The sequence below is a fragment of the Parus major genome, chromosome 1, assembly GCF_001522545.3.
Source record: "Parus major isolate Abel chromosome 1, Parus_major1.1, whole genome shotgun sequence".
NCBI classification, from domain to species: domain Eukaryota; kingdom Metazoa; phylum Chordata; class Aves; order Passeriformes; family Paridae; genus Parus; species Parus major.
Window position 1 is genome coordinate 87,652,290 of NC_031768.1, and position 25,904 is coordinate 87,678,193.

The 25,904-nt window shown below is 46.1% G+C and overlaps 3 protein-coding genes across 7 annotated transcripts in view; 2 read left to right on the top strand and 1 right to left on the bottom strand.

The window, feature by feature from the left end:
* Window positions 1-2,556, top strand: part of VAMP1 (vesicle associated membrane protein 1) — a 31,020-nt gene extending 28,464 nt beyond the window's left edge. For both annotated transcript variants that reach the window (XR_001521320.3, XM_015626038.3), the window contains one exon: window positions 758-2,556. The gene's annotated coding sequence lies outside the window, so the exon portion shown is untranslated. The remainder of the gene's footprint in view (window positions 1-757) is intronic.
* Window positions 2,557-7,641: 5,085 nt separating this feature from the next.
* On the bottom strand, window positions 7,642-23,987 carry FBXO40 (F-box protein 40). Of its 4 annotated transcripts, none has more exons than XR_004499022.1 (4): window positions 20,225-23,987; window positions 12,302-14,197; window positions 11,289-11,785; window positions 7,642-8,335 (listed from the first exon to the last, which is right to left on the bottom strand). XR_004499022.1 is itself a non-coding variant. In XM_033517139.1 (3 exons), exons 1-3 carry the CDS (start codon window positions 20,246-20,248, stop codon window positions 11,588-11,590), a joined length of 2,118 nt encoding a protein of 705 aa, XP_033373030.1. In that variant the 5' UTR covers window positions 20,249-23,987; the 3' UTR covers window positions 7,642-11,587. The 4 variants fall into 4 exon arrangements, 1 of the variants encoding a protein (XP_033373030.1); XR_004499020.1 differs by having other exon boundaries at window positions 7,642-9,108; XR_004499021.1 differs by having other exon boundaries at window positions 8,945-11,785.
* Window positions 23,988-24,188: 201 nt separating this feature from the next.
* The window catches only part of KPNA1 (karyopherin subunit alpha 1), a 55,758-nt gene continuing 54,042 nt past the window's right edge, over window positions 24,189-25,904 (top strand). The window contains exon 1 of the mRNA XM_015631187.3: window positions 24,189-24,304. The gene's annotated coding sequence lies outside the window, so the exon portion shown is untranslated. The remainder of the gene's footprint in view (window positions 24,305-25,904) is intronic.

Below are 25,904 nucleotides of genomic sequence, written 5' to 3' on the forward strand. Positions count from 1 at the left end.
GGCCACGGCACATTTGACCTTGGAAGGCAGCATGGCTGTCTCCCAGAGAAGCAGAATGACTAATATTATTTATCCCTGTCTTCTTAATGCAATCAAGTCTATATTTGATGCACTCCTAGTCTCAGTGACATTTTCTGTAATAAGTGTTTTATATTTAAAATGGAATGAATATTGCTGTTAAGCACAAGGTCACCTTGTTTATCAGTGAGTATTACTTTTTTCTGCTTTAGAGTATCTGCTTCACTTGTTTTTGTGGTTTAAATCCAGCTTGAGACCTTCAGGGACACAGTAATTGCATACTCTAGTGGGGAGTATCAGAGAGCAGGTAGTCAAATAAAATCAAATGCCATGGTATATTTTTCCTTATGAAGAATATGGCCACTCCTAATGCATTTCTTCATATGTCCATTATTTTTCCTTCCTTCCAAGTTCATGAGCCAAAAAGGCAGACAAACTGCCAGCTCTCATTTCCAGTGTAACACAGGCTTTGGAATTTTACCCAGTGTCTCTTTTCACTGATGTAATTAATTTTCTTTTTTTTTTTCTTTTAATTTTTTAAAAATTATTATTATGAAAGGACAGCTTTATAAAACTAACCTGACCTTTATTTGAATACCTTGAAAGTCAGTCTACCCTTTTTACTGACTGATAGCTAGGACAGTCATCCTCACTATTGAGGATGTGAGGTCTTATTCTGCTCTGAATGTGCCTAAATATAACTTGCAGTGGTTGAGTCTCACTGTGCCTTTCTCTGCAGGTGACGGTGCCACCAGTGCTCTGTGTTTTCTGTGGTGTGACTGAGAGATACTGGTTTAGCCAGACCAGAGCAATGGCTCAGAGTGTCCCTTGTCAGGCGTTGCCTGACCTTCCTAATTGCTCCTGTCATTTTGCTCTGGACCCTCTCCAGGCTTTCAGGATAATAAAGAGCCGTGTGGGCGGCTTCTCGGTGGGTGAGTGCAGCAGCTTCAGGCTTTGCTGGCCTTTCATTGTCAGTCACAGGTGACAGTGACTTCTCCAGTGGCTGCCAGCGAGGCTCCTGCTCTTGGCAGCTTGTCTTTCCTCTCTGTCTGCACGGGAGTCACACACCCAGCTGGGGTTTTCCGAGTCTAGTGGGAGACATCCACGAAGCTTCCATGAGTCCTGAGCCAGAAGAGCAGCATCAAAAGTGAAGAGGAAAGGATATATGCAAAAAGTGCTTCCAGCAGCAGTTACACTCTGCCCCTGGCCGCTCTTAGGTGTTCCCACAGGTCAGACAATTCAGAGGGATTCAAGGATCAACAGCATTGAGAGAGCATGGTGGTCCAGGACCTGAAGAGACTCCACTAACACCACTGAGCATCCTGTCTTGGCTGAGGATGTTCACCTGGCCGGGTGACTCATGCTCATCTGAAGGACTCCCTCTCCTTTAGCTACTGACCTTGACATTTGCAAATTTTATCAACAGTGTTTTTTACCGTTGAATCTCCTGATGCAATTATTAAACATCACAGTTCTTGCAGAGAGACACACATTTTCAGCAGTGATTGGTGCTTCTTTTTGGACAATGAAATTTTGCCTGTTAGCTGCTAATTAATCCATGTAATGCAAATTGTGATGTATACAGATGCTATTCTTTTTTCTTCAGAATTTACAGTTTCTTGATTTATTTGCACCAGTGCTTTCATCAGTCAAATGCATTATTTTGTCAAAGAATGAAGTCAGGTTTGTTTTTCAGAACTTTTTAATTTTTTTAGTACTAAATGATGCAAATTATGTCAATTGTTGGAGCATCTGTTAGCTAACTTGTAATAACTTCACACTCTCTTACCTATGATTATTATTACAGTCAGGTGTCATGTCCCTTTCTCTCTCTGGACACTGGCACATATTTTTCCAAGACCTTGGGATTTCTCTAGAACACCAGGATTTTTAAATACCTAACTCCACTGGGCCAGGTGCCTACTCAGTCAAGTTTTTTTATGATTCTGAGATGTGAATCTGCTTGGCTACTGTTCTGAAAATACTTATGCTTAATAGATGATGATAAAACTTTCCTTAGTTTGCAGAAAGATGAAGAAGTTTTTTACTATCATCCTGTGGTGGGAATACACAAATCTGTTTATATACAAACAACTAACTTTTCTGTATCAAGAAGCCTCCATCAAAAATCTTCACTATCAACAGTTTTACCTATATCCACCCAGTAAGAGCCTAGGCCCTCACTGCTATTTCTTAGTTTTCAACGTATTTTGAAAAATGCTTCCAAGTGCCGTTAGCACTTGCAGCAATCCAGTTTTTCCAGATTATTTTGAACACTCCTTATCACCTTGTATGCCTCATAAATTCTCACTTTTATTGTGTGCCATATACCTCCTTTCCATACCCCTTCCTTCTGCTTTTTTTTCCCCCCTGCTGGTTTTATACAAGATTTTTTAGTGTTAACCTTCAAATTTCCTGTTAGGCCAGAGAAGTGTTGAATTGTGTCTTTTTCTTCCACAACTACAGACTCAGGTATTCTTCATCTTGTAAACTCCCAGCAGTGAAATGTCTATTAATAAAAATTTTACTGCAGCTTTCTCCCGAGAAGTCCTGTTTTTCTGACTGCTTGATTTGCCATCAGTTTAACCCTTAACTTCCCCTGCTTGAGGGTTTACCATTTTGCAGTACCAATTTTTGCCTACATACATGCTCAGCTTCACACAAAAAATGCATAAATACATAAAGATCTTGGTTAATGCCTTGTAGACATTGACCAACTGTACTTATACATATCTGGAGGTACACATCTACATCCATGTTCTATATCTACTTACAACATACATGTATGTGTACACATACATGCATGTACCTGTATTTCCACATATATGCAGTTGGTACAAACACACCTACATGCCCTGTAATTTTCTCTGAAAGCAGGGAAGAAGTGTTTCTAGAAGCTTGTGCTGTTGCCTGTAACACAGCAATGCAGCACAGAGCTGAGGCTGTCCGGGCTGCCCTCCCTGGATGAAGATGTGTTTTCTGGTGAGTCCATCCCTGAGTGGTCACTCAGCTCCCCCACCAAGGGCAGCCCTCCCCCTCTCATACTAACCAAGTGCTCTGTTAATATTTGGACAGGGCTGGCTTTTCTGAGCAGGATATGTCAAGGGACAGGAGGCAAGGGGCTGCAGGTGAGTGGCACAAAGGTGTCCTCTATTCTGAAGCCCTTCGAAGTTGCCGAGGCTTTGGTTTATCTGAAAAGGAGAGAGAAACAAAAAAAGAAGTAAAACACAGTAAGACCAAAGCAGTGCAAAACCTCACCTCATGCTGCCTTCCACCAGAAATGAGTCTCCAGCTCATCCACTCCCCGCCTCTCCCTGCAGGATCCTGGGATATCCTGACCTCCATCTCTCTTAAGCAGCTGTGCAGGGGAGAGGCAGATGCTCTTCTCTGCTTCTCAACCATGAGGGAAGAGGCTCAGCATTCTAAACCCCCAGCTGCTCTTCTCCTGAGCATAGTGAACAGGTCAGTGATGAAGATGACAGCAGCAATAACACCTGTCCCCACCTGTCCTTGGGATCTCCCTTGCTCTGCAGAGGAATAGAAGGGTCAGTGGCATTGTGTTGCCTGGAGCAGTGGAATGGCCAGTGAGTTGTCACAGCTAAGCAAGCGTGTTCCCCAGCAGCTGGCTGTGCTCTTGTCAGGCACACACATGTGATAGGAAACAAGTGAGCCAAAGCCACCCAGACCCAGGGCCAGTTGTACTGGCTGCACTGATGTGTCACAACTCGTTAAATGGCAGGTATGGCTTGTTTTTCCCTGCTGGGTCAGAAGGAGACACGGGAACAATCTGACATCATCAAGGAGAGTGCGAACCCAAACAGCTCCAACAGAGGGAAGCATTTTTTGCTATAGTTCTCTAGCAGCATCAGCCTCCAGCTGAACACTGGGTCCGTCTGTGTGTCTAAATCCTTGGGGCATGGCTGTTTTCTTGTGCCTGTCCACTGGGGTCCAGCCCACTCGCTACAGACTTTGGCTCTGTCACTTCACCTTCAGTCATAAAATCTCTTTTCCTCTGAAGGAAATGAGATGTTTGCTCCCTCAGAACCTCAGGAAGTCAAATAAAAGCTGAAGAATGAAAGTGTAGAGAAGGACAGAGAGAATGGGTGTGAGAGGACAGCAGAAAGAAAGCATGGGGAACCAGGAAGATGTGGAGTGACTCAGAGGTTTTGATCCCCATGGTGGGTAGATGAGGTGTGAGGAGGTCTGGGCAGGATGAAGAACTCATCCCTTTGCCCCTGATGCCAACCTGGTGCCTTGAGATGGGCATTCAGCGAGATGGGCTCTGCCAGGGCAGCTGTAGGTGCCTGTGCTGAGACTGAGCTGATGCTGAGGCAGGAGGTGATGCTGGAGGTGCCACCTCCTCTTTGCCAGTGGCTGGAGAAGTGTGTGTTTGGGAGAGGAATTTCTGTGTTGTGGCAGGTCAAATTAGTCATCACATCTCTCTTGAATGATGCCACTGCTGGAATCACATGAGCTCCTGGAAATTCTGGAGGAGGTAAACAGGGAGTTGATTTACTGATAGCACAGTACAAAAGCCTGTCCACAAGGGAAAGAAGATGAGCAGCTGTGACAGTGGGTGTTGGGAGTGGTGGTATGCTGGGTGATTGCTAGGCCTGATGCTGTGGGGTGGACACCCAAACAAATGCTACATCTCCTGTCCCCCAGACTCAGTCCTTGCAGCCAAGTGATGGGTCCCCACTTCCTAGCAGCTTTGATACATCTACGTGGACTTTTGGCGATCTGGTCACCTGTAGTCAGCAATGTTCCCTCCTTGACTGCTGCAGTGGGTTTTTCTGAGCAGCAGGGCAATGGTGACACTACTGGAGAGGCACAGAGTGACCATGAGCCAGAACATAAGACAGGGCCCTTACCAGCCTGCTGAAAGCTGTGTGTAGGGACCTCAGAGTCCACCTCCTCCCCATCCTAGACCTTACACAGCAGGGATTCTGTGTGGGGTTGGACACTGACTGTCAATAGATTCCTCTTGCCCTGTACCATTTTCCTCTCTGGAAGAGCATTCACCTTTTGGAAGACTCTATTTTCACTGGGTGAAGTACACTACAGGGGTGGGGGTGCAGGGGAAGCTCCACACTGGCTGCCAGAGCTGCTTCACTTTCCCTCTGACAAAGCTGCAGAGAAAAAATACCCTACATTTAAACCTATTAACTCTTCCTGCACCAAGCTTGGGTGCCTGGAGGCAGCAGGGGAATGAGGCACAACTGCTGGGGTCAAGGAGCCCCTCCAAACTTGCAGTGTTTGAAAGCAGTCCCTGCAAAACCTTCTTCAGCTGGAAAGAAGACGGGTGCTCTGCAGTCACATGAGACAGCTCCAGCTCCCCTTTAGCCCAGTGGGTGTGTAGTGCCACCAGCAGCTGCCAATTCAACCCTGGCTTTGCAGGAAGAAACATCACCAGGAATAAAACCAGCTGCAAGAAAGGAAATGGATGAGCTCTGATGGTGTTTAACTACTGTCTTTTCTCTGGATTTCAAACACATAGAGAGAAGTTGGCTGCTTCTCTGCTGGTCTGTTTCTTCTCCTCACAGTAACAGAACTCACCCTTGCTGTGGCCAGCTAAAATCATGGAGACACACCTGCAGGAAAACATGATTACCCCCAACTACAGCTGTAGGGGGTCTGGGTACCCTTTGCAATCCAGTCCCATCCTCACTCACCAGTTCAGTCCTCACAAGGAATATTAACTCTTCCTGCAGAAGCTATGCTTAGGAGTCAAGAGCTGTCAGATGTGGCCAGCTGCTCTGCCTGGTGCTCCCACTGCCTCTCCAGGGTAAGATCACACACCTACCAGCACACCCTGTGAGTGCCTGCCAGTCGGAGACACACTCCCCTGTGCTCCCCTGGCCCTACAGGTTATTGTCCAGCATTATCCGTGCTCTCAGAGGGCACACACACATTCCAACAAAGCACAGCTTTACCATGAAGGCATCAAGTTCAAGAGAGCCATTCAGTGGTGCTGAGAGAGCACCGTGTATCTGTTTTCCTGCTCAGGGAGATGAAAACCTCTTAAATCACTATGTGATGACAGATCAGGAGGTATCCATGAGCAGAGGTCTAGACATCAAGGGGAAAGAATACACTCATTGTGCAGAGAGAAGCAGCAGCAGACAATAGCAGTAGCCAAAGAACCATCCAGATCAGCTAAGGGAAGCAGGTGAGGCCAGAGTGGCAGACACCGGTGCACTGCGGGGAATCTCAAGTGATGCTGGGAGAAGACCTCCAGAGGTCTCTGGTCCAACCTCTGACTCAGTCAGGTATCCATAATTTTGTCCAGCTATATCTGGAAACCCTCCAAGAGTGGAGATGCTGCCACCTTTCTGGGGAACCAATCCAGTGCTGCTTTTTTACCCTTCGGGTAAAAAAGTTATTCCTGAAGTTCAGCCTGAACCTACCAAGTTTCAACTTGTTGCCACTGTCCCCTGCTACATCACCTGCTACTATTGAGAAGACCTTGGCTCCATTATCTTTGCAACCACCTTCTAAATATTGTTAATATACAATAAAAAAAAACAATATAGGGTGTAAACTAGATATCATGCAAGTACCAGGAACACAGTAGCATAACAGTCATCCGTGATGTTAAAAATTCTGCTGTTCAGGACTGGCAGAAAGGAAAATAAAACCAGTTCATTAATATCATATGTGTGATGCTACAGGTTGTTTAGATGGAACTCAGAAAGCTAAAAGGGGCTTTTCTCTGGTGCAGCTCAGTGTCAGCCATGAGCTGCTCGAGTTCATCTCTGGTTATGTAGGAAGAGAACAAATATGAAAAGAGACACCCCAGTAAGAACTCTGCTGCCATGGGGAAAATAACTTCAGAGTTATGGGCCAGTGAATCATCTCTCATCATCCTAATGGGCCTCAGGCCTATGACTCTCAGCATGACATGACAAATTCCTTCACCAAACCATCACTGAACCTACAAAAGATTCATTTGTAAATAGCAATAAAGTTGTAAATAGCAATTAAGTCATAGAGCAGGTGGCCATCAGAAATAAATTTGGAGCATGCGATCATAATTTCCTTACATATAAATTCGGTGAGAAGATAAATAAGAATAAGCCTGCACTGCATATACATGTTTTGTTTCAAGAGAAATTAAACCCCAAGGAATTTGAGACTCTTTAGTGTGGAGCATTGGTAAAGAAACTGTATGTGAAAGATGCTCAGAACTTGTGACAGAGATGTGCAGTGTCTCTGGAACATGCAAAACCGAGAAGCAAAAGCCCCTTTGTAGCTACCTGGATGAACAGCCACAAAGTGAAGAGTAAGGGGAAAACTTCTCTTCATATGTTTGTAGATATAATGTAGCATCAATATGGAAAATGGATTTTTTAAAGAAGATATAATTTTTCATTTAAGTAAATAACTGAACCAGGAAGGAGAAAATGGCTGTACAAAGAGGAAGGGGTCAAACCTAAAAATATTCGTTAAAATTAAATAAATATAAAACATAAAAATAAAAATCTTCAACCAGGAAAATGATAATGAAGAACAGAGCAGAGGACAGAAACATAATGAATTTGAGAGTACAGGAGCTGCCACACCTGATTTAAAGGCAAAAATACATTAATGTGATGAAGCCAAGAAAACAAGCTAAGACCTGAATTGGAATGGATTTTTTTTTATACCATAATAATTTTTATTCTTAAGAACACAACAAGGAGTTACAGAGTTTCACAAAATAACAGGCACCGTTCAGATAAACATCACCTTATCTGTGCCCATTCAGTTTTGGGAGTTGGAGGTCCATCAAAACATTCCTTCCTTCAACCCAGACTTAGGATACATGTCAGTAGGCCACATGCCCTTTCACCCCTTAAAAATTATCATCTGCCCCATGTTACTGCATAGCACCAACAGGGAATTTCCCAAATCTTTCTCAAGGAAATGCTTTTATCCAGAAAACCTCTGGTTTTGGCAGCACATCCCAACTCCTTTCATTCCTGTGCCTTTTTACCTGTCTCCTCTTGCCTCTCCTACACCACCTACAAAGAGGAAGGTCTCTCCATCCAAACCCATTACCTTTTCTCTTTCCTGTCTTCTCTTGTCATGGGTTTTTTTTTGCCCTACTCTGACCTTTCTGATTTCCACGATGCCTTCATTTCACTTCCACTTTTCCAGTGAGAGGAAACACTGCAAGACATGTCAGCCTGGAGTCTGTGGAATATTGCTCTTGCACTTCACAGGACTTGTGGACAGCACAAACAAGATCAAAGTCATGAAGATCCAGAGTGTGGGGGCTGGATTGAGAGCAGCCTCAATGCTCTGCTGGAATGGGTCCCCTTTTCCAGTTCAGACCCTGCCAAAACAATAGACTATTTTGAAAAACACCAAATGCTCAGTTTCTTCTAATCAAATTCCTCAAGCTGAAATCTAGACAAAGTTTTCTTGGGCAAATTACAAACTTAAACCAGGAGATAAGGACTTGCTGAGCCCAAACCGAAGCCTCTCACCTTTTAAATAAGCCAGCATTGTGCTCACCAAGGCACACAAAGCAGGAAAATTCAGTTCCATCCAGCTCCTAAATCCTCCTGACTCTGCTAATGAGCAGGACCATCAACACTGAGCTAGCTTGGCACGACCCTTAGATTAATAAAGCTGCATCTGACACCAACCCACAGCTCTCCACTCCTGGTAAGGCTGGGATGAAGCAAGGAGCAGCTCCCTGCTGACATTTACCAGGTGAGTATGCAGATATGGAAGGCTGATTTCCCCTTCCCTGTACAGCTTTGCCTCTCCCAGATCAGGTTAACCCAACTATCGTGAACATTTTGGTTGTGGATCTTCAGCTTTCACTGGATGTGCTGAAGGTTACTTAATCAAATTTAGAGTTTACAGAAATACACCTATATATTCACAGGAACAAATGTCTCTCTATGAACAAACATTGTGTGTCCTTCCAGCATACCCTGTAGGAATACCAGAAGGGAAATGATCCAGTCTCCTGGATGTTCTGTGCACACCCTGGATGATTCCACGAGGTAGAGGTTCCCATATTCCTAACTCTGACCTGCACCATCAACCATTGAATTTCCAAGGTTGCCTGCCCCTGAAGTCTGACTCAGGCATCTCCTGTGGAGGGAAGAAGCAGGATCTATTGTAATAAGACTGGAACTGAAGTCATGCCATCTCCAGGAGCAGGGAGTGACAAGAACGGGCTGAAATTTTTCATGGTCTCAAGCCAGCCTTGAACACTGACTTACTCTTAGATCTTATTATTTAAGCAACTTTTTTTTCCCACCCTCCCCAAATTATCCATAAAAGCAAGTGGCTCCATTTTCAAGCACCCAGCACAGAATCTGCCACCAAATTTTTTGAGCATGCATTTGCATATACTGTGGTCTGCAGCAATAGTTGGGTGCTCAGCATCTTTCAAAATCAGATACATGATAAGTGAAGAATGAGGCCCTGATGTAGAGACCTAGGAGTTCTAGAGACCTAGGAAGTCCAGAAATTCTGGCTGCATGTTTCCACATCTGTCAATTTTGCTGGGTCAAACAAGGAGATAATATTGGGCAGCTTATATTATATGGAATGTTTTGAGGACAGGTGAGTTTTTGTCAGCAAGGATGGACATAAAGGATGGACTGTTTCTTTTTGTGCAGTGGCTTAAGTCTCAGGGATGAAGGATCAGAGCATCTGGTTCTAACTGCTGTTGGTCCAGCTTAGGTTCCCTGTGTTCATCTCCTTCAGTTTCCTCTTGATAAACCTGGGATGCTACTTGTGTTTTCTGCAGGATGCATGTGCAGAGTTTATTTTCATATCTAGAGCATTATGAGACTTCCCAGGAAGGATCTCTAGGGGCAAAAAATAGAGTAGCATAAAAAAACCCAAACAACAACAACAAAAAAACAAAACAAAAACCCCTGCTGCTTTTCTTTTTCCCGAGACCATTCCACTGTCCTCACAGCTCAGACCGTATGCTCCTGAGGGTGTGTATCTGGAGATAAAAAACATCCTCATATGGTTAAAAACCTCACAGGGCCCACTTAAGCTGCTAGTGTAGACAAGGCTGAGCTGCCCTTAGGGTGGTTTGGGTCACCACACAATTCATGCCTTTGATTACCAAGCACTCAGCTCAGGTTCTTCAGCAGCCTCTCTGGGTAAGAGGGGCTCCTTCTGCACCGAGGCTGAGGATGGCAAGTGTGGCACGCATCCATCTACCAGAGCCAGTTTGCACCTGGCCAGCCCAGGTGAGAAGAGCAGTGGTCCAGTAACTATCCCAGTTCTCAACAAGGTTCTCCTACCCAAGACAGAGAGATGAAAGCCAGACCTCAGTCCTGAGCTCACACTTCTCTCTACGAGCTTCAAAAAGAAAGGGGGTGAGTCAGCACCCTGTGGCTGTGCAGTGGCTGGAAACTGTCCCAAGCTGACAAATAAGTTTATGGCCATTTCAGAGGAATCTCACCCACCACCACATCCATGGCATTTCTGACTAGCACCACTGAAACAGGTTCAAATAGTGTAACAAGACAGACACTGCTGGTAACACGCCTGTTTTCTCTCATCTGTTGCCTCAGCAAGCCCATTCTGGTTGAAGTTAGTGTATTTATTAAAAGATAAACCAAATTCTAATCACTTTTCTGCTGTGTAAAAAAAAGATTCTATGCTCTAGCCCATTTAATTGAAGTAAATATTACCCATACTTTTCTGAATGGGCTACTGAATTACTTATCTTTTATGGAAAAGAATATTATTTCTTTGACATCCTGTTTCCAGTTGCTTACAATTAGAATTTGCAATTTACAACTGCAAAACTGAATTGGTAAGGCATTTTAAAAATTACTTCAAATATTCTTTAATAGCTTTAATGAATTTTCAGATAAACCGCAGAAAGTTGTCATCTTAAGATATAAAAAGTCAATTGAGTCTCTAAAATTACTTCTAACAAAGAGCAAGTTCGTTTGCTTTGGTTTGGTTTGAATGCTCCTATGAGCTCAGCTTTAAGCTTGCACTCAGCTAGGCCTGCTTGCTTTAGTCAGGGTCCTAAATGATGGTCTGTGGCTGCACAGTGAGTTCCCAAGTTCTCAACAGAGTTCTAATTAATTCACGTAATTTTGGGGTGCCCTTTTCTTTTGCCCATGTCTCAGAGCAGGTTAGCTGTCCCTAGGTCTGCCAGGCAGGAGAGCATCTACTTGTGCTCCAAGAACTTGGCTTTCCAGACAAAACTAAGGTGTTTCAGATTTATTTGAGCTAAATAGATTAACTGCTCTTGCTTCCCTCAGGCACATAGTACAGGAGCAGCAGCCTACCTTCAAGGAAGTAAAAATGCTGTTTTCAAATAAGATCCTCATTGCTTTCTTCAAGGTGCTGTATCAAACCAGGAACAGAAACATAAACAGAAAGCATGTGATGTTAGTAAGCAGTGGTTGAAGTTTTAACAAATTAATGCAGGGGAAAAAAAAAAAAAGCAGATGTTGCAAACGCAGCTGGGGAGAAGCCAATTTTGTATGTCCAAAGGAGAGTTGGAAGCAATAATCTTTACATCTGAATCCCCAAATCTTCATCTCAGGAGCCCTGAAGGAAGCATGGCAGAGGGGAAGCAAGCTGTTCAGACTCTGTGCTTGAAAGTAGAGACCAAAGTCTTTCGAGTCTGCTCCCGAGATTCAGTCATGCCCGTCAGCAGCACGGGGTCCGTCCTGTGCTCTGCCTGGTAGAAGGGACAATTCCTCAGGTGCTCCGACATGCTCGGGACGTCACTGCGCTGCCAGTTGTGAACTCTGGAGAACAGGCTGCTGAACTGCCAGATCTAATGCAAGAGAGGGGACAGGAATTGGGGAGAGAAAACAAGGATTTTAAATACCTGGCTATGCTTATAATGGGTGTGCATTACCCACTCTGGACACTCTAATGAATGTCTGATTGTGCATGGCTGGCATAGCAAGTGAAGATGGGGTCTGCATTGTTATGTACCTCATACTTGCTGGTTTTGCTGCTTTAGTTATCACCTGCCATTTTTAATGGGATGATAATCAGGAATTCTTAGTTGTCAGTGCCTAGAAATTGTGCATATGCAAAAGGATTACCCAAGACGAGCTTGGGTGGGGACTTGAAGCTGGTCAGAAAATGTCTAGTTACACCTTCATCCTTTTGCTAGTTGTACTGCACTCTACAGTCCTGGTCCCTGACAACAAACCCCAGTGCAAATTCACAACCTCATCAACCTTTCCCACATCTGCAGGTTTATATGCAGCTTTTCTTGATATTCCTATGTTTTATCTGAAGAGAACTCATGACTCTTTTTCCCAGTGTCTCAGTCACTTGCCTTTTTGCGAGCTCTCCAAGAAGTACCACCATGGGAATATCTTTTTTTCTCCCAGACCAGCAGGACCATTCCCCTCTCTTGAAGAAGAGTGGCACAGATGTCCCTCATGAGCACTGACACTTGTGATAGCTGAGATAAACTGAAGCTGTCCAGGAATCCTGCAATGTACTTGAGCACTTCCACTGGGAGGCTGCTCAGCAAGTCCTTGTTTCTCCCTCGACTATCCACTGTGAAATTGTACTTGCCCGGTTCAGCAAGTATGGTGTCCACCTCTGGCTTAATAGCAAATGTCTTGAGAGGCTTGCTGTAAATAACCTTGGCCTTAAGTCCCTCAGGGCGGAAGTGATTTTGGACAAAAGGACATCCCAAGTAGGCCAGTGGGCAGCGATGCTGAAACCACCCATCCAGGCATGACTGGATATCAGCGTGCACATTCTTGAAGTGGGATGGGAACTCATCCCTCCTAAAGAAATGACTGCAAGTGAATGTGAAAGCTGAACTGCTTTTGTTGTGTCTTCTGGTTACACATTCAGTGTAGAGCTCCATGTGCAGTTCTGGTGGGCTGTTTTCATCCAGAATATCTGCTAGAACTGCACCAGAGGAGAAGGGCTCCAAAGGAAAGCTGTATGTCTGTGTTGCAAAATCCACAAAGAGTCCATCGATACCTCTTGCTTCAGAGATCTCATGGCCTTTCAGCTCTTTTTCCAGAGCACATAGCAGCGTGGCTTCAACTATGTTTGTCTTAGGTAGTTCTTCTACATTTATTCCCAGTTCTGAGGTATCCACTGACTTGTCTGAAGTTGGCATCTTGTGGCCCAGTGCATCTCCTAGTCGTGCTCTTTTGCCACAGTAACTAACTGGCACTTTGAAGGTGTAGACAGTCTTCACCTCCTGAGCTTCCAAGTTCCCATAGACAAAGTCTTTTTCTCTCGGAGTGCAAGCAGCCATCTGGCCAAAGCGGATGAGCATTCCCCCGTGATGCACCAGATACATGTTGTAATCAGCTACACCGACTTCCTTCTTCAGCCTTTCCAGGACCCCTTCTTGCCAGGGAGCCAGTCCATTCAGTTCTCTACTTGGTGTTACTTGTTCAGACTTTTGGCCTTTTCCTTCTTCTGCACCATCAGGTCCTTCCTTTGCCTTTTCTGTGGAGTTGGCAGCATGAGAGGCTGATGCTGTTTTCTTGGAAGCCTCCTCCGTCTTTTGTCCTGTGCTGGTTGCTGAGCCCGTTACCTGGCAAGCCAGAAGCTCTTTGCTGAAAATGTTCTCCCAGGTTTTGTAACTCCCCAGGTCCATTCCCTCTTTGTCCTTTGCCAAATCTTCCCGCTCACGTTGACTGAGCTCAGACTGGTTATTGCCCTCTTGGGAACCACAGGCAGCTCCTCCCACAGCACCTGCTTCCCCACCCATGGCTTGATCCATTAGTTCCTCCAGTTCATCCTTTTTCCTCCACTCTGGAAATAATTCAGCTATTTTTAAAGTCCTGAAAAGTATCTTCTGGTCTCTGAGTGCCAAAGCTGTGTCCAGACATTCTTCGTTCAAGGCCTCTTTCATAATATTCTTGTGCAGGGTTGTGTCTGAATCCACGTTTGGCCAGCGGTTCCACTCCATCGAGCAGCAGACAACACTGGCTGGACAGACCTGGAGGTGCTTTCCCAGCTTAAAGCGGGCCATGGAGAAAGGACAGCCATAGGCTGAGTTGAGGCAGGACACCTGCTCCAAGGGGCAGAGTAATTTGTGCTCCTCCTCCTTGCACATGTGGAAGGTGGCCCCACAGTGGAGGCGGCAGCTGATCACCATGCAGGACACGGAGACCTCAATGGGCGCGCGGCAGTGCCGGCTGAAACATCGCTCACAGTGCCTGTGTTGCCCAGGGGGAGCTTTCTGGGCCCGGTGCTGTGTGTGGCAAAGACAAGAAGACAAGAATTATTGTCTGAAGGAATGAGGATGGCCACAGACCCTCCATGCCCATACTTGGTTTCCACACATGAGGTGCTCACATGCACTTCTAGTGGGAGCAGGGCTGCGAGGAAGAGACTGCCAGCTCCATATAGTCACATATCACCTCTGATATATCCCCACGTTTCAGCGTGGCCAGGTAGCAGCACAGATACAGATAAGGTCTTCACTCCTTAGTTCAGGCAGACAGCTCAGGGTATGAGCTGTTTTCCGTCCCAGTATTTCACTAGGGTGCTGAAATCAAGACTGCTATGGGCACAGTGGAGCATCCCACTTCCTCAACACTGAGTAGAAAAAATGACATTCCTTTTTCCTCTCTAGATTTGGCCTAGGCCTCTTCTCATCTCCCCACAAAAACATGAATGTTGCACAAATGAACCTCCCTTTGCTCTACACCAGCAAGGTCAAGAGCGAGGATTATCTTCAGGATCCCAGTTCCCAGTGTGAAAAACTGCCTGGGTAAGAGCTAATTTCCTTGGCCTTCTTTACTCTGCTTTCCTGATTTACCCTTAGACTCCAATTATTGGCTTACAGAACCAGAGGCTGCTCAGTCACAACTTGGAGCTACTTCCCTGGATACCTTCAGCTGGTGTCAGTAACTTGGCCCATAGAAGACCTGCTGCAAGTAGAAACCTCCCAACTTTTGACTTCCTGCTCCTTACTATAGCAGCTGGTTCTGGAATCACTGTGAATCTTTGTGGAAAGAAAAAAGCTAACAATAAGGAGGAACTCGAGCTTTGTTTTCAAACAGAAGCCAGGGTACTTTTCTTCTTTATGTGAAAATACGAAAAAATTTTGACAAATCTTCCCCTGCCACGTTCCATGCAGTAGGAACTACCATAGGCCCAATAGACTCTCACTTGGCTCTGAGAAAAGACAGACATTGGTAGCAAAATAATGTAGACTTTGTTTTATTTTTCCTAGGGTTAAAGAAAACACAGTAGTGTCTGCCTAGACGTGTTTTCTTTTGCAAACCCATGGTTAAGTGACCTAGACCTGAGGAGAGGTGTGCTGCAGAGGAAGTGGGCTCAGGCTCCAGGGGAGGAGATTCTATGTGAAGAGCTTCCTCTCTCTTTCCTGAAGGTGTTCCCTTAACTTCGTGTCTTTCACACCTTTACACCCTGGCAGTGGAAGTCATGAACAGCACTGGAGAAGGAAAGGCGTCTGGGAAAGGCAATGCTTGTGGGTCCCTGCACTAAATACCAGCACTTACATGTGAAAATTTGATGTGCATTAATCGCTCAACACAACTTTGTATCTTTTGCAGTTTCTGATGCTGATCAATACCTGCTTACACCTCCTAATGAATCAATCCCATTCCCTCTCGGCCCTGCAGAATAAAGGAACACACCCTTGGTGGTCCCTTTACTCAGAGACAAACTTACACTCTCACGTATAAGGCTCAGGTACCTTCACCTTTGCAGGGAAACAGCTCAAGACAGCAATGTAGAAAATAAAACGTTGTGACTTTCCATTGTAACATCCCTGCTTTGCCTTGGGAAGCACTGGCTTCTGCACAGAGGTGACACCAGGCTGCTGGCCAGGGTGGCCTCAACCACACCAAGCCCTTAAATACATGTGGTTTAGGGTGGCACCTGTCCTTCTTTAGGCTCTTTAGTTACATCTACTTTTATGAAGCTCAGAGGAGCAGGAGATACAGATAGATTTATTTCACATTGGCAGCATCCTTGCTGCTCTCATTCTTGTAGCATTTTGCTGCAAATATAATCTCTAAAAATAGTCCCAACCATGACTTGCATAAGGTCAGACAAAGGCTGGGTACATTACACTGCAATAAAAACACGACTGTGTGAACAATACTTTCCACTGAAAAAGTAGCTCTTGGGGAGAAATAGTTGATTAAAAAAGCCCCTACATTAGAGGCATAGGCCTTATTGTTCCCCAAAACACAGAAAGGACTGATGGCAAAGATTCTGGATAGAAGCCTGCTTTTACATTGTTGAATGCTGAAATAAACCCCATCCAAATCATGTGTAGAGAAAAAAAATACATGCTTTGTTTATGAAAAGTGACCATCTCACAGCATTCAGATGCAGAATCAGTCTTCCTCATTATTCAAGCATTTTTTAGTATAGTTTACCTCATCTCTAACTTGTAAATGCTGTTCTTTTCAGACAAAAGATATCTATTCCTCTCTTCTCATTGTCAAATCTGTGAACATAGAGGACAGGAAGAAGGGACAGAGAGTTTCTTCCTGATATTTATCAGGGTTTGAATGCTTCCTCTATTCTGACATGCCAGTAATCAGGAACTCTGTATTTTAATTGTTAATTTAGTTGGCCCTGTGGTTTATTTGATGGTATTATTGCAAGTACACGGACTAAAAACTCAAAACACTCAGCAGAAAGTTTACAGATTTTGCCTCAGTAGGTTTGATACATAACATCCAGAGGCAGGTGACACACAGATAAGTCAGGAGACAAAATATTTCTCTAAACTCTACGCTTCTTGATTCCCTACAACTTGCAAAATGTCTCAAGGTCTGGGTTAGGAAACAAACAAAAAAACAAACCAGAAATGATTACTTCATTCATGTTCAAGCTACTGAGTGAAGAAAGAATGCACATTGCAGTCCACAGTCTGTCCACTTTGGTAGATCTTTATTTTTAGACCATTATGACAGCAAATCAAGTAAGGTTTAAAAATATACAGCTGCTATTTTAACTGCAGCTACGTCTGTGTCTGGAGGGGACCTGTTCAGTTATAATAACTTGCAGTTTATAAACAAATTAAAATTTATTTTCAGGAGGCATATATTTAATTAATTTGCAGACAATGAGCCAAAATGATACAAGTGTTTTCTCATTTGGCAGGTGACTGACCATATAACATACTAAGGTCTTACATTGTACCTGAGCTCTTTGCCCAGAATCAAGGGATACTTCCCAGTTTGAAGAAATATTAAAAAGGGGCACCAGAAACCCAGATAATGACCCTAAAGGGTGCCTCTGAGATGAGATTGCAAATGAACATAACACAATCTTTCTAAATTTTAGAACATGGTAACAAGATCCTAAAAAAATCTCATTAAAGTTCACATCCAAATGCAGGAGCCAAGAATGCTGAAGTTATATATAATGTTACAACAGAAGGAATGTGAATACTTTTGGTGAAGTATAGGGCAGACAGGCAATGTTCTCTACTTCTTTTAATGCTTGTTACCTAGTATAATAATGTTTGTCTCATCTTTATCATACCGAAATCTTGAAGGGAATACAGTTATTAATTTTCTTACAATACAAGAATTTTCATGTCAGTATATTTACTATCTTAGATCTGACTGTCTTCACAATAATTAATTTATCTTTGCAGTAGTAGAGGAGCACTTGAGGTTGAAAAATGATATTTCTTCTGTTTGGCAGATATAGAATTAAAGTTTAAAAATATGAAAATTTATAGAATTAAATATGGTATTCTATATAAATATGTAAATGCCAAGCAAAAATACCAAGCATGGAGATGCCAAGGCTCTTACATTTCACTTGTAGTTGCAGGCCTCCTGCACAAAAACTTTGGCAGAGCCAGCTGTAGAATCACATTTTCTAGGACACCAAGTAAGTCTTTGTAAATGAATGATTTTCTTTTCCTTTCATGCACTGCATTTCCTCAATCACTACTTGCTTACCAACCTTGTCAAGAAATCGGGCTTGGGTCTTCTTTTGCTAAATAGATATTTTTATTTCTTAGAGATGAGGACAAAACCACTATGGCATTGGAAACCATACTGTACTGCATTTGTATGTGAACTCCAGGAGCCCAAGTTTTCTTAAGTCCTCTCCTTAGACACAAAATAAAAAGCAAATCCAAGAATGCCACCACCTGGAATCATGGGGACATCAAAGTAAGTTGAACTCCACACCTCAAGACCCACAGCAGGGACAGCTACAGCTTGAGTGACCCCCTTGGCACTCAGCACAGTGGGTCACTGCCCTTCATGGCACTCCTGCTCTGCAGTTGCCATTTGGACTGACCTTGTACATACAAGTTGCCAGCCAAGCTTTAAATGAAGCAGGCAGTGAGTATGGTATGGCTCAGGGCAGGTGGAAAGGAAGAATTAAAGGTACAGATGAAACTTTCATCAATAACACTAATAGTGAGGGTAAGCAAGACCTACTTTTGAGGTGACCTTGAACAAGTTCACATGGATTTTACAGGGGCACTTTGATTCCAGGGCAATCCTGGTGAACTTCAAATCTTAGTATAAGACATTTGGAGGAGTAAGATTTTCTGTGAAACAAGAATAAGCCCGACAATTGAAGGATGAAACAGTGACAATTAGGGAGCTACTGCCTGTATTTCCTACCTGGGGATCATCTGGATGAGGCTGTGGTGTTTCATGGCAATAACCACTATTTCAGAGTTACTGAACAGGCTGGAATTGCTTTATACTGAAAAAAAATAAATCCACAGTATAGTGCATCAGTTGGGCAAGGACTTCAGTCCATGCTCCTTGCCTTTCTGCATCAGTTGGGCAAGGACTTCAGTCCATGCCTTTCTTCTGGAGCATGCCAGTTGCTCAGGTTCTCAGAACAGCACATCAGCTTCTCCTCAGCTCCCTACATCTGACATGCAGGACCATGGAGACCAAGAGAAGCTGCTGCACCATCAGGCCTCCCCCTTGCCTGGAAAACCTATGCTGTACACAGGCAGTAAAGTGGCACCAATATTTGCTCATGCAATTTCTGTCTGGTGAAATGCACTAAAGCTGTTACAGGAGGAGCAGGGAGACTCCAGAGTAGCGAGGCACAGGTAACACAGAGCACTGCTGGTGGGAAACCCACACTGCACTCCCCACTAAAAGACCTGGATCAGCAATGTTTCTTGCTCCTCCCTACCTGGTGCAATGTAGCCATAGCTCATCTGAGAGAAACCCACACAAAAAAATGCTGAAATGGTCCCCTGGGCTGGTGGCATTGTGCAGGATAGCTCAGCACCAACATCTCGTGCTGGGCATGTTAGGGAGTCCTAAGGGAAACAGGCAGATCAGCAGGCTGTGACATGGAGCTGCTCTGCTGCTCCTTGGATATATCAGGGGTCCCTGTGCTGTCCTTGGTAGATACAGTCAAGCAAACTTTCACTTTGCATTAGTAACTAGGAAATGGGTTTGGCCTTGGTTTGAGTTCAACAAGTGCTTTAAAATAATAGGTCCATTTTCGTTGCAGTTTGAGGAAAAAAAAGTGTGGGGGAGTGGGGGTGGGGGAGGTTATGGTCCAAACCATGTTTTTTTCTCTTTGGGCTCAAATTCTATTTTATTCTCTGGTAACAATCTCATTAACATACTTTTCTGAAAGGTGGCCAGTGTAAAGAATCTCAGAGCTATTGGTTAAGATCTAAGTCATAAAATAAAAATAAAAGAGATATAATGAATAAAAATTGCTAAGCAGTCACAGGGCTAAATGGTACAGTAGTACCTTTAACTCTTGTAATTCTTACTTCATCATTCATTCAGTCTAGATTGCCAACATGAAGTTTGCAGTCTCAATCTACAAAACTAATTTAATTTTATGTATAAGCACTTTCATCATGAGATTGCTCTTGCCTCTCCTCTGACCCTTACCATACCTCCTTGTCTTCTCTGAGTTTTGTGAAAATAACAGAAATTGAATTTTTGATTTATCATCTGATCTCCTGCTGAAGCTCCCATCTTACAATCAGCATCATAGTTTTTGAAAATCCTGCATACAGTGCTGAAAACTACAGCTAATTCACTGAATATATTATGGAGGTTTTTTTTTTTTAGAGTAGTATGTCACTGAAGTGCTCCCAGTTACCAGCTGCCTCTGTTTTAGAGTGTCATTTAAGACATCTCATGATTATTCTATTTCATCTTAATTACTAAGGCTGTTTTGAAGATGTCTTGATTTTCATAGCTTGCTACAGCAACCATTACATTGCATTAAGGTTTGTCCAAAAAAGACTCCAACTCTATTTACAAAGCCTTACCTTGATCATAGAGTCCCCGTGCATGTACCAAACACTTCTCTCCTGGTTGTGCTCAGCTGGACTGAAGTGAGGTGGGTGAGGGAGAACTGCAAGCAAAGGAAGAGAAGAGAACAGAAGGACACGGAGCAAGCCCAGGCAGAAACATCAAGTAGTTTTGGGATGTTAAAAATAAAACCTGTGCATGTGACCATGTAGCTCAGCTTACAGAGCTGTCTCTTTCACTGTATTTGTTAACTCTGTCACTCCTGGAGTGATACTTCACAGACAAGTGGAGAGGCAGAACCAACAGTATTTTGTACCCCCTGCATCAGAGAAAAAGATCAAACCCCTTTCCCAGCCCTCCCTGCTGCTCTCTGATGGAGGTTTACCCTTTACAGCTTAATTCCCCTTGGTGCCCACACCACTTTGTGGTTTCTGCAGTTGGAATTGTCACCCAGTTCCCATTGTCACTGGATGCAGCACCTGGCACACGCAGCAGTGGTGGTTTTCTGATCTGTCCAGGCGGGGTGGACATAAGGAAAGGAGAATGGGAATGGTCCAGGCTCGAGCAGCTGGGCAAAGGGACCTGCCCTCCTCCTGGGGACCCCCAGGAGACTCCCAAGCTTCAATCCCTCCACTGCACAGTGAAAAGGTCCCACCAGACACGAAGAGTAAGCCTGAGGGTACAGCTCCCAGCATCACCCTTTTTCAGCCAGATCTGGGGAAGCAAAGGAGCAAAGGGGAGCAGTCATATTGTACTGCAGCCACGGGTCCATTAAAGCATTTCACGGTGACTCCCATGGTGAGCACTTCATATTGATGGTGATTATGGACCGGTTGTCCATGCCAGGGAGCTTCAGGGGTGCAGATGGGGCAGGTGCTGCTTCTCCCTGGTGGGTGCTCACCCCATCTGGCTACAGACATCCCTTGTGACCCTGCCGCCGTTTGCTGCTACCTCTCACTGCCTCAGAAACACAGAACAACCCTTTTGGTTGTGGTGCCTTTGAGATCCTAAATCATAATGAACTTGTTACTTTGTCTTATCTTTCCCTGTCTGCGAGTCCCCAGTGACTCTCACGGCTTGAAACAGCGCAGCCAACTGTTTTCATTTTTAGGGCTGAACAAAATGTCAGTGGGTGACAACCAAGGCTTGCTGGTGCCAATCGCAATTTAGTAGAGCTAAATATGGTCAGCAGTCTGGCTCCATGGCCTTTTTTAGAAAGGGCTGTATTATCGTGATACCATTTTCTGGCATCCCATTGCACTGGGGAAAACAAGAGCCGGGGGTATTATGCCTAAACTGGAATTTAACCCAATCACAGCATGATGGGTGATCTGTTTATTCTGTCTACTTCCACTCTTCTTCCTCCAGCTCAGGGTCATTCATCAGCCTTTAATGTTGTTGTCATCTTTTCAGGCTGTGTTTAAAAACATGCTGAGGGTGTGCCTTGCTTTTGCATGAGGAAAAATTCTTCTCAAAATCATGTATTAGTTTAAGAGTAAATTCCCTCCAGCTGAATTAACTCAGATTACAAAAACACTGAGGGCATCAGAAGTTCTTGTCAGAAATGAAGCTACCTTCTGTCTTAATTTTACCAGCACCTGATGTCAGCCTGGTCTCAGATCTCTCTGCTTTCAGACATTTGGAAATCTGGTGGTGCTTTTTGCTGTTTCCATGCCTTGCTCCATGACCACACAGACCCAGACAGCCTAGACCTTCCCTCTCTCTCTCTGGTATGCTTAACAGCCTCACCCCACATAAGGCCCCAAGTTTTGCAAATCCTTGCCTGCAGGTGATGACTGTGATCCAAAAAGGTATCATCTGTGGTGGCTGTTAAGGGCAGGTTATCACAAGAGATGCAGAATGAACAGAGCTCACCATGCCTGAAAATAGGTACTTGGTGGGTAGAAGGGAGCAGAAGAGCACAAAGACAGGAAACAGGAACTCATCCTTGGACCTGCATTGCATTATCTCAGCTGCACCTAAAACCAGACTTTTATCAAAACCAGGAGAACCTGAAGATCTCTGCTACCACCTATAACTGTGCTAATTTGATTCAGGGTATACCAGGAGTGCCAACCAATACTGTAACCAGACCTCCTGCTGCATTACAGATGTGCTCAGGTAGGGTACAAGAAACGTGAAATCCCTGAAAGAAAAGCGGAACTGGTTTGTTGTTGTTGTGTGGTTTTTTGGTTTGTGTTGTTTTTTGGTGCAAATGCTTTGGGAGAAAGCTGTTGCCTGACTGCTTTCATCTATCTTGTTTCAATTCAATGGGTAGAAATTCTGTGCTTCTATATGAAGCCCTATTGGAATAGGCCAATGTAATATATGTACACAAATATGTTTATCTATTGATGTGGCAAAATTGTCTGAGGTCTGATAGACCAAGAGAGGTGAGGCTGCTGCAGCTCCATGCCCATGTCTAAGTAATAGCCAGACAGAGTTTGTATTCCCAATAGGCACGTGCACAAAGTCACATATGCACCAGTTAAGCAAATACACATGGACACAGATTACACATGCATCCACACAGAGCACTCCCACACAGCCTCATCCCACGCCCTGCTCCAGCTGAGCAGGATGGAGGTGCACTAGTGAGCATCTGTGTATATCTGTATTTATAGAAGTATTTACACACATGTATAGTGTCTCCTTCCAGCAGCTGGGCTTGGGCAGTGCCCAGTAGCTGCCCCTCAATCCCAACCTCTCCAGCCCCCAAGTAGCCAAGTCCCTGTGCTGCTCTGGCCAAGAGTTCCTCACCCAGGGCAAAGTGCAAAAGTTCAGTGAGAAGACCTGACAGGCTGCACTGATCAGGTGCAGGACATGGACAAACCATCACAAATTATTGACAGGTGTCTGGCCCTTTTTATTCCTGTAGGCTATATCAGTTTATTTGATTTCATTGTTTAATCAGACGTAGATCAGCCCTGGTTCCAGTCCTAAACACTCCCTAATGAGTCCTGTGTAATTCCCAAATGTTCTTCCCCTGCATCCCATCCTGCGTCCCACACCCTGAGCACAGTTACACCCCCAATCCCAAAGGTGCTCTGGAGCTGAGGCTCCCCTGGGATGGGGCTGGACAGGGTGTTCCTTTCTCTGAGTCCTTAATGTGGGTTCCCACCTGCCATTGTGCCCCTGTGTCCCTGGAAATGGGCCTTTAGTGGGCTGGTGGATCCTGGGATGGGCCTGGAAGCGGCCTGCCAGGTGCTGCTTGGGCTCCCTCTCCTGCTGGCATCACCCTGTGCTCCTCTGTGGGTGTGCAGGCCAGCTTGTGCCACACAATCTAATGTACGTGTCTGTCGCATCACACACCGTGGCTGACCAGCAGCTGTGCAGGCTTTTCGTGCTGATTCTCCGGCCCGCGGCCGCCGCTGTGTCCGTGGCTGCAGCGGCATCGCCCGTGGCACAGCGAAATGGCTCCTCTGCTTGCCGCACCCGCAGTGACGCGGTCTGCGGTGACACCGAGGCCACCACTACGGGACCTGCATTAATTAAAGTGGAAATATCAGCTCGCTGCGCTATCCTGGGCTGTAACAGCCCCGGGAGCATCCCTGCCCCTTTCAGCCCTTCCCGGCACGGAGCTCCCTGGCGGTGGCGCTGGCGGGCGGCGCGTTGGGGCCTAACACGGCGTGACATCGGCGGCTGCTGCGCCATCGCCACCACCGCCTCCGTGTCCCTGCACACGACCCCTCCGGCCAGCCGCCGCCGCCCCTTAGGCGGGATAGGGATGCGCGGCAGCTCCTCCCCGCTCCCCAAACCCTCCCGGGCGCGGCGCCGCCGCCCGTCGCACTACAATTCCCGGCGTGCCCCCTGGAGGGAGAGGAGCTCTCGCGCAGGGACGCGCGCTGCCTGCCGGGAGTCGTAGTCTTTCCTTCGGGGCCGCGCCGTCCTGAGGAGGGCGCCGCCGCCGCCGGCCGGTCTCGCCGGAAGGGCTCTCCCTCCCAGAGGGCGCCGCGGCGCGCCGCGCGCGTGCGCAGTGCCGCCACCAGCCAGCGCCGGGCAGGCAGGGAGGGAAGGAGGGAGGCAGGGAGGGAGCGGCGCTCGCGCGCCTTGGGCCCGAGAGGAGACAGCGCGGGGCCGCGCCGGGCCGGCAGCAGGTACGGGGGCCTGGGGGGAGCTCCGTTACTTCGGCCCCGGCGGAGCGAGCGTGACGGCAGCCGGGCGGTGCGCGGGGACGCGTCCCCGCGGGAGGAGGGACCGGGCGGGGATCGGCTGCCGGCGGCTCGGGTTGTGTAGGGGCGGGGGGAGGGGAGGCCCGGGCCGGGGGTGCCGCGCGCGGCGGGAGCTCTCTCGTGAACCCCCGGCCCGCGTGCGCGCGCGCGCGCAACAGGCGCGCGGGGGCCGCGCACGGGTCGGGGCGGGGCCGCCGCGGCGGGAGCGGCGCGCGCGTGGGCCGGGACCCGGTCCCGCACCCGGACCCGCGCCCGGTTCCGCACGTCGCGGGGGAACTGGGGAAAGATGGGCCCGTCCTGCCCTGCCCGGGGAGAGGCTCCTCGTGGCTGGAGGGACTCTCGGCTTGTGCCGGTGGCGGGGCCGCGCGCCGGCTTTGGAAGTCGCCGTGGTTGCTGCGCGGTGTTGGACAACTCCGTGCCGCGGGGACGGGCTGGCCCGGTGCCGCTGCTCCCGCGGCGGGACGGGGTGCGAACAGAGGCAGGGCGTCAGCTGGACGAGGGGACATCGTCATAAGCTGAGCCAGGGGAGGTGTAGCTTGGACATCAGGAGGAATTTCCTCACGAGAAGCGTGGTTAAGCAGGGGTTTCTTCACGAGAAGCGTGGTTAAGCATTGGAATGGGCTGCCGAAGGAGATGGTGGGGTCACCGCCCCTGGAGGTGTTTGAGGAAAGACTGGACGTGGCACTCAGTGCCTTGGCCTATTTGACATGGTGGTGTTGGGTCATAGTTGGACTCGGTGATCTGAGAGGTCTTTTCCAACCTAATCGATAACGCGGAGGGGAAGGGAAACTTTCTGCCGCATCTTCCAAGCTTTTGCTTTTGTAAATTTTTTCCCTAGTGGTGTTAGTTGATCTTAAAAAAAGCTCTGCCATCTCCCTGCAAATATCACCCCGTAGCGTTATTTCTTTGACTGCCTGTCTAGGATGAAAGGTTTGCTCTTGGTAGTCATTTCCAGTTGTCCTGTTCCAGAGACTTTATATACCACAGAAACTCGTCCCATTCATAGTTTCTAAATCTGTGTTGCCAGTAGCTCGGTCCATGTAACAATGATTTTAAACTTTGCCTCTTGAGGGCGTTTCATGAAAATGAAACTCCTGGCTGAAAAGATATGTCATGAGTTGTGAAAATACTGGGCTGCTGTTTCTGCAGAATTCCCAAATGGTGCTGAATGGTGGTGTTTAATGGTCCCTTTATCCTTTATTCAAGCTGCTGTTCCTCTGGATTTTTTTTGTCTGTTGGCGTATTTTCTGCTCTGACTGCTTGATGTTAATGAAAGACTTAACAAAGCTGGGATATGTCTATGAGCTCTCAGGAAATGGGATTGCAACTTTATCCTTAGAAGCTCTTTATTTTAAAGCTATTTTGTAAATACCTCTGGCAGTTAGTAGTTGGAGTAGAATAGTTAATGAAGCACTGTGTAAATTAATAGGTTGTATCAAGCTCATCTTTTGTGTATTTGGCCTTGTTTTTATTGTAACTTCATTGTGTTCTCCTTTCAGTGTTACCACCTGCATTGATGTGTGAA

Excerpts from the sequence above, each read along its gene's own strand:
- FBXO40 (XM_033517139.1), bottom strand. The coding sequence starts at position 20,248 with ATGCACGGGGACTCTATGATCAAG. Across the intron at positions 14,198-20,224 it reads ACGGGGACTCTATGATCAAG|CACCGGGCCCAGAAAGCTCC; the intron begins GTAAGGCTTTGT and ends TGCCACACACAG. Across the intron at positions 11,786-12,301 it reads CTTGGAGAGCTCGCAAAAAG|ATCTGGCAGTTCAGCAGCCT; the intron begins GCAAGTGACTGA and ends CTCTTGCATTAG.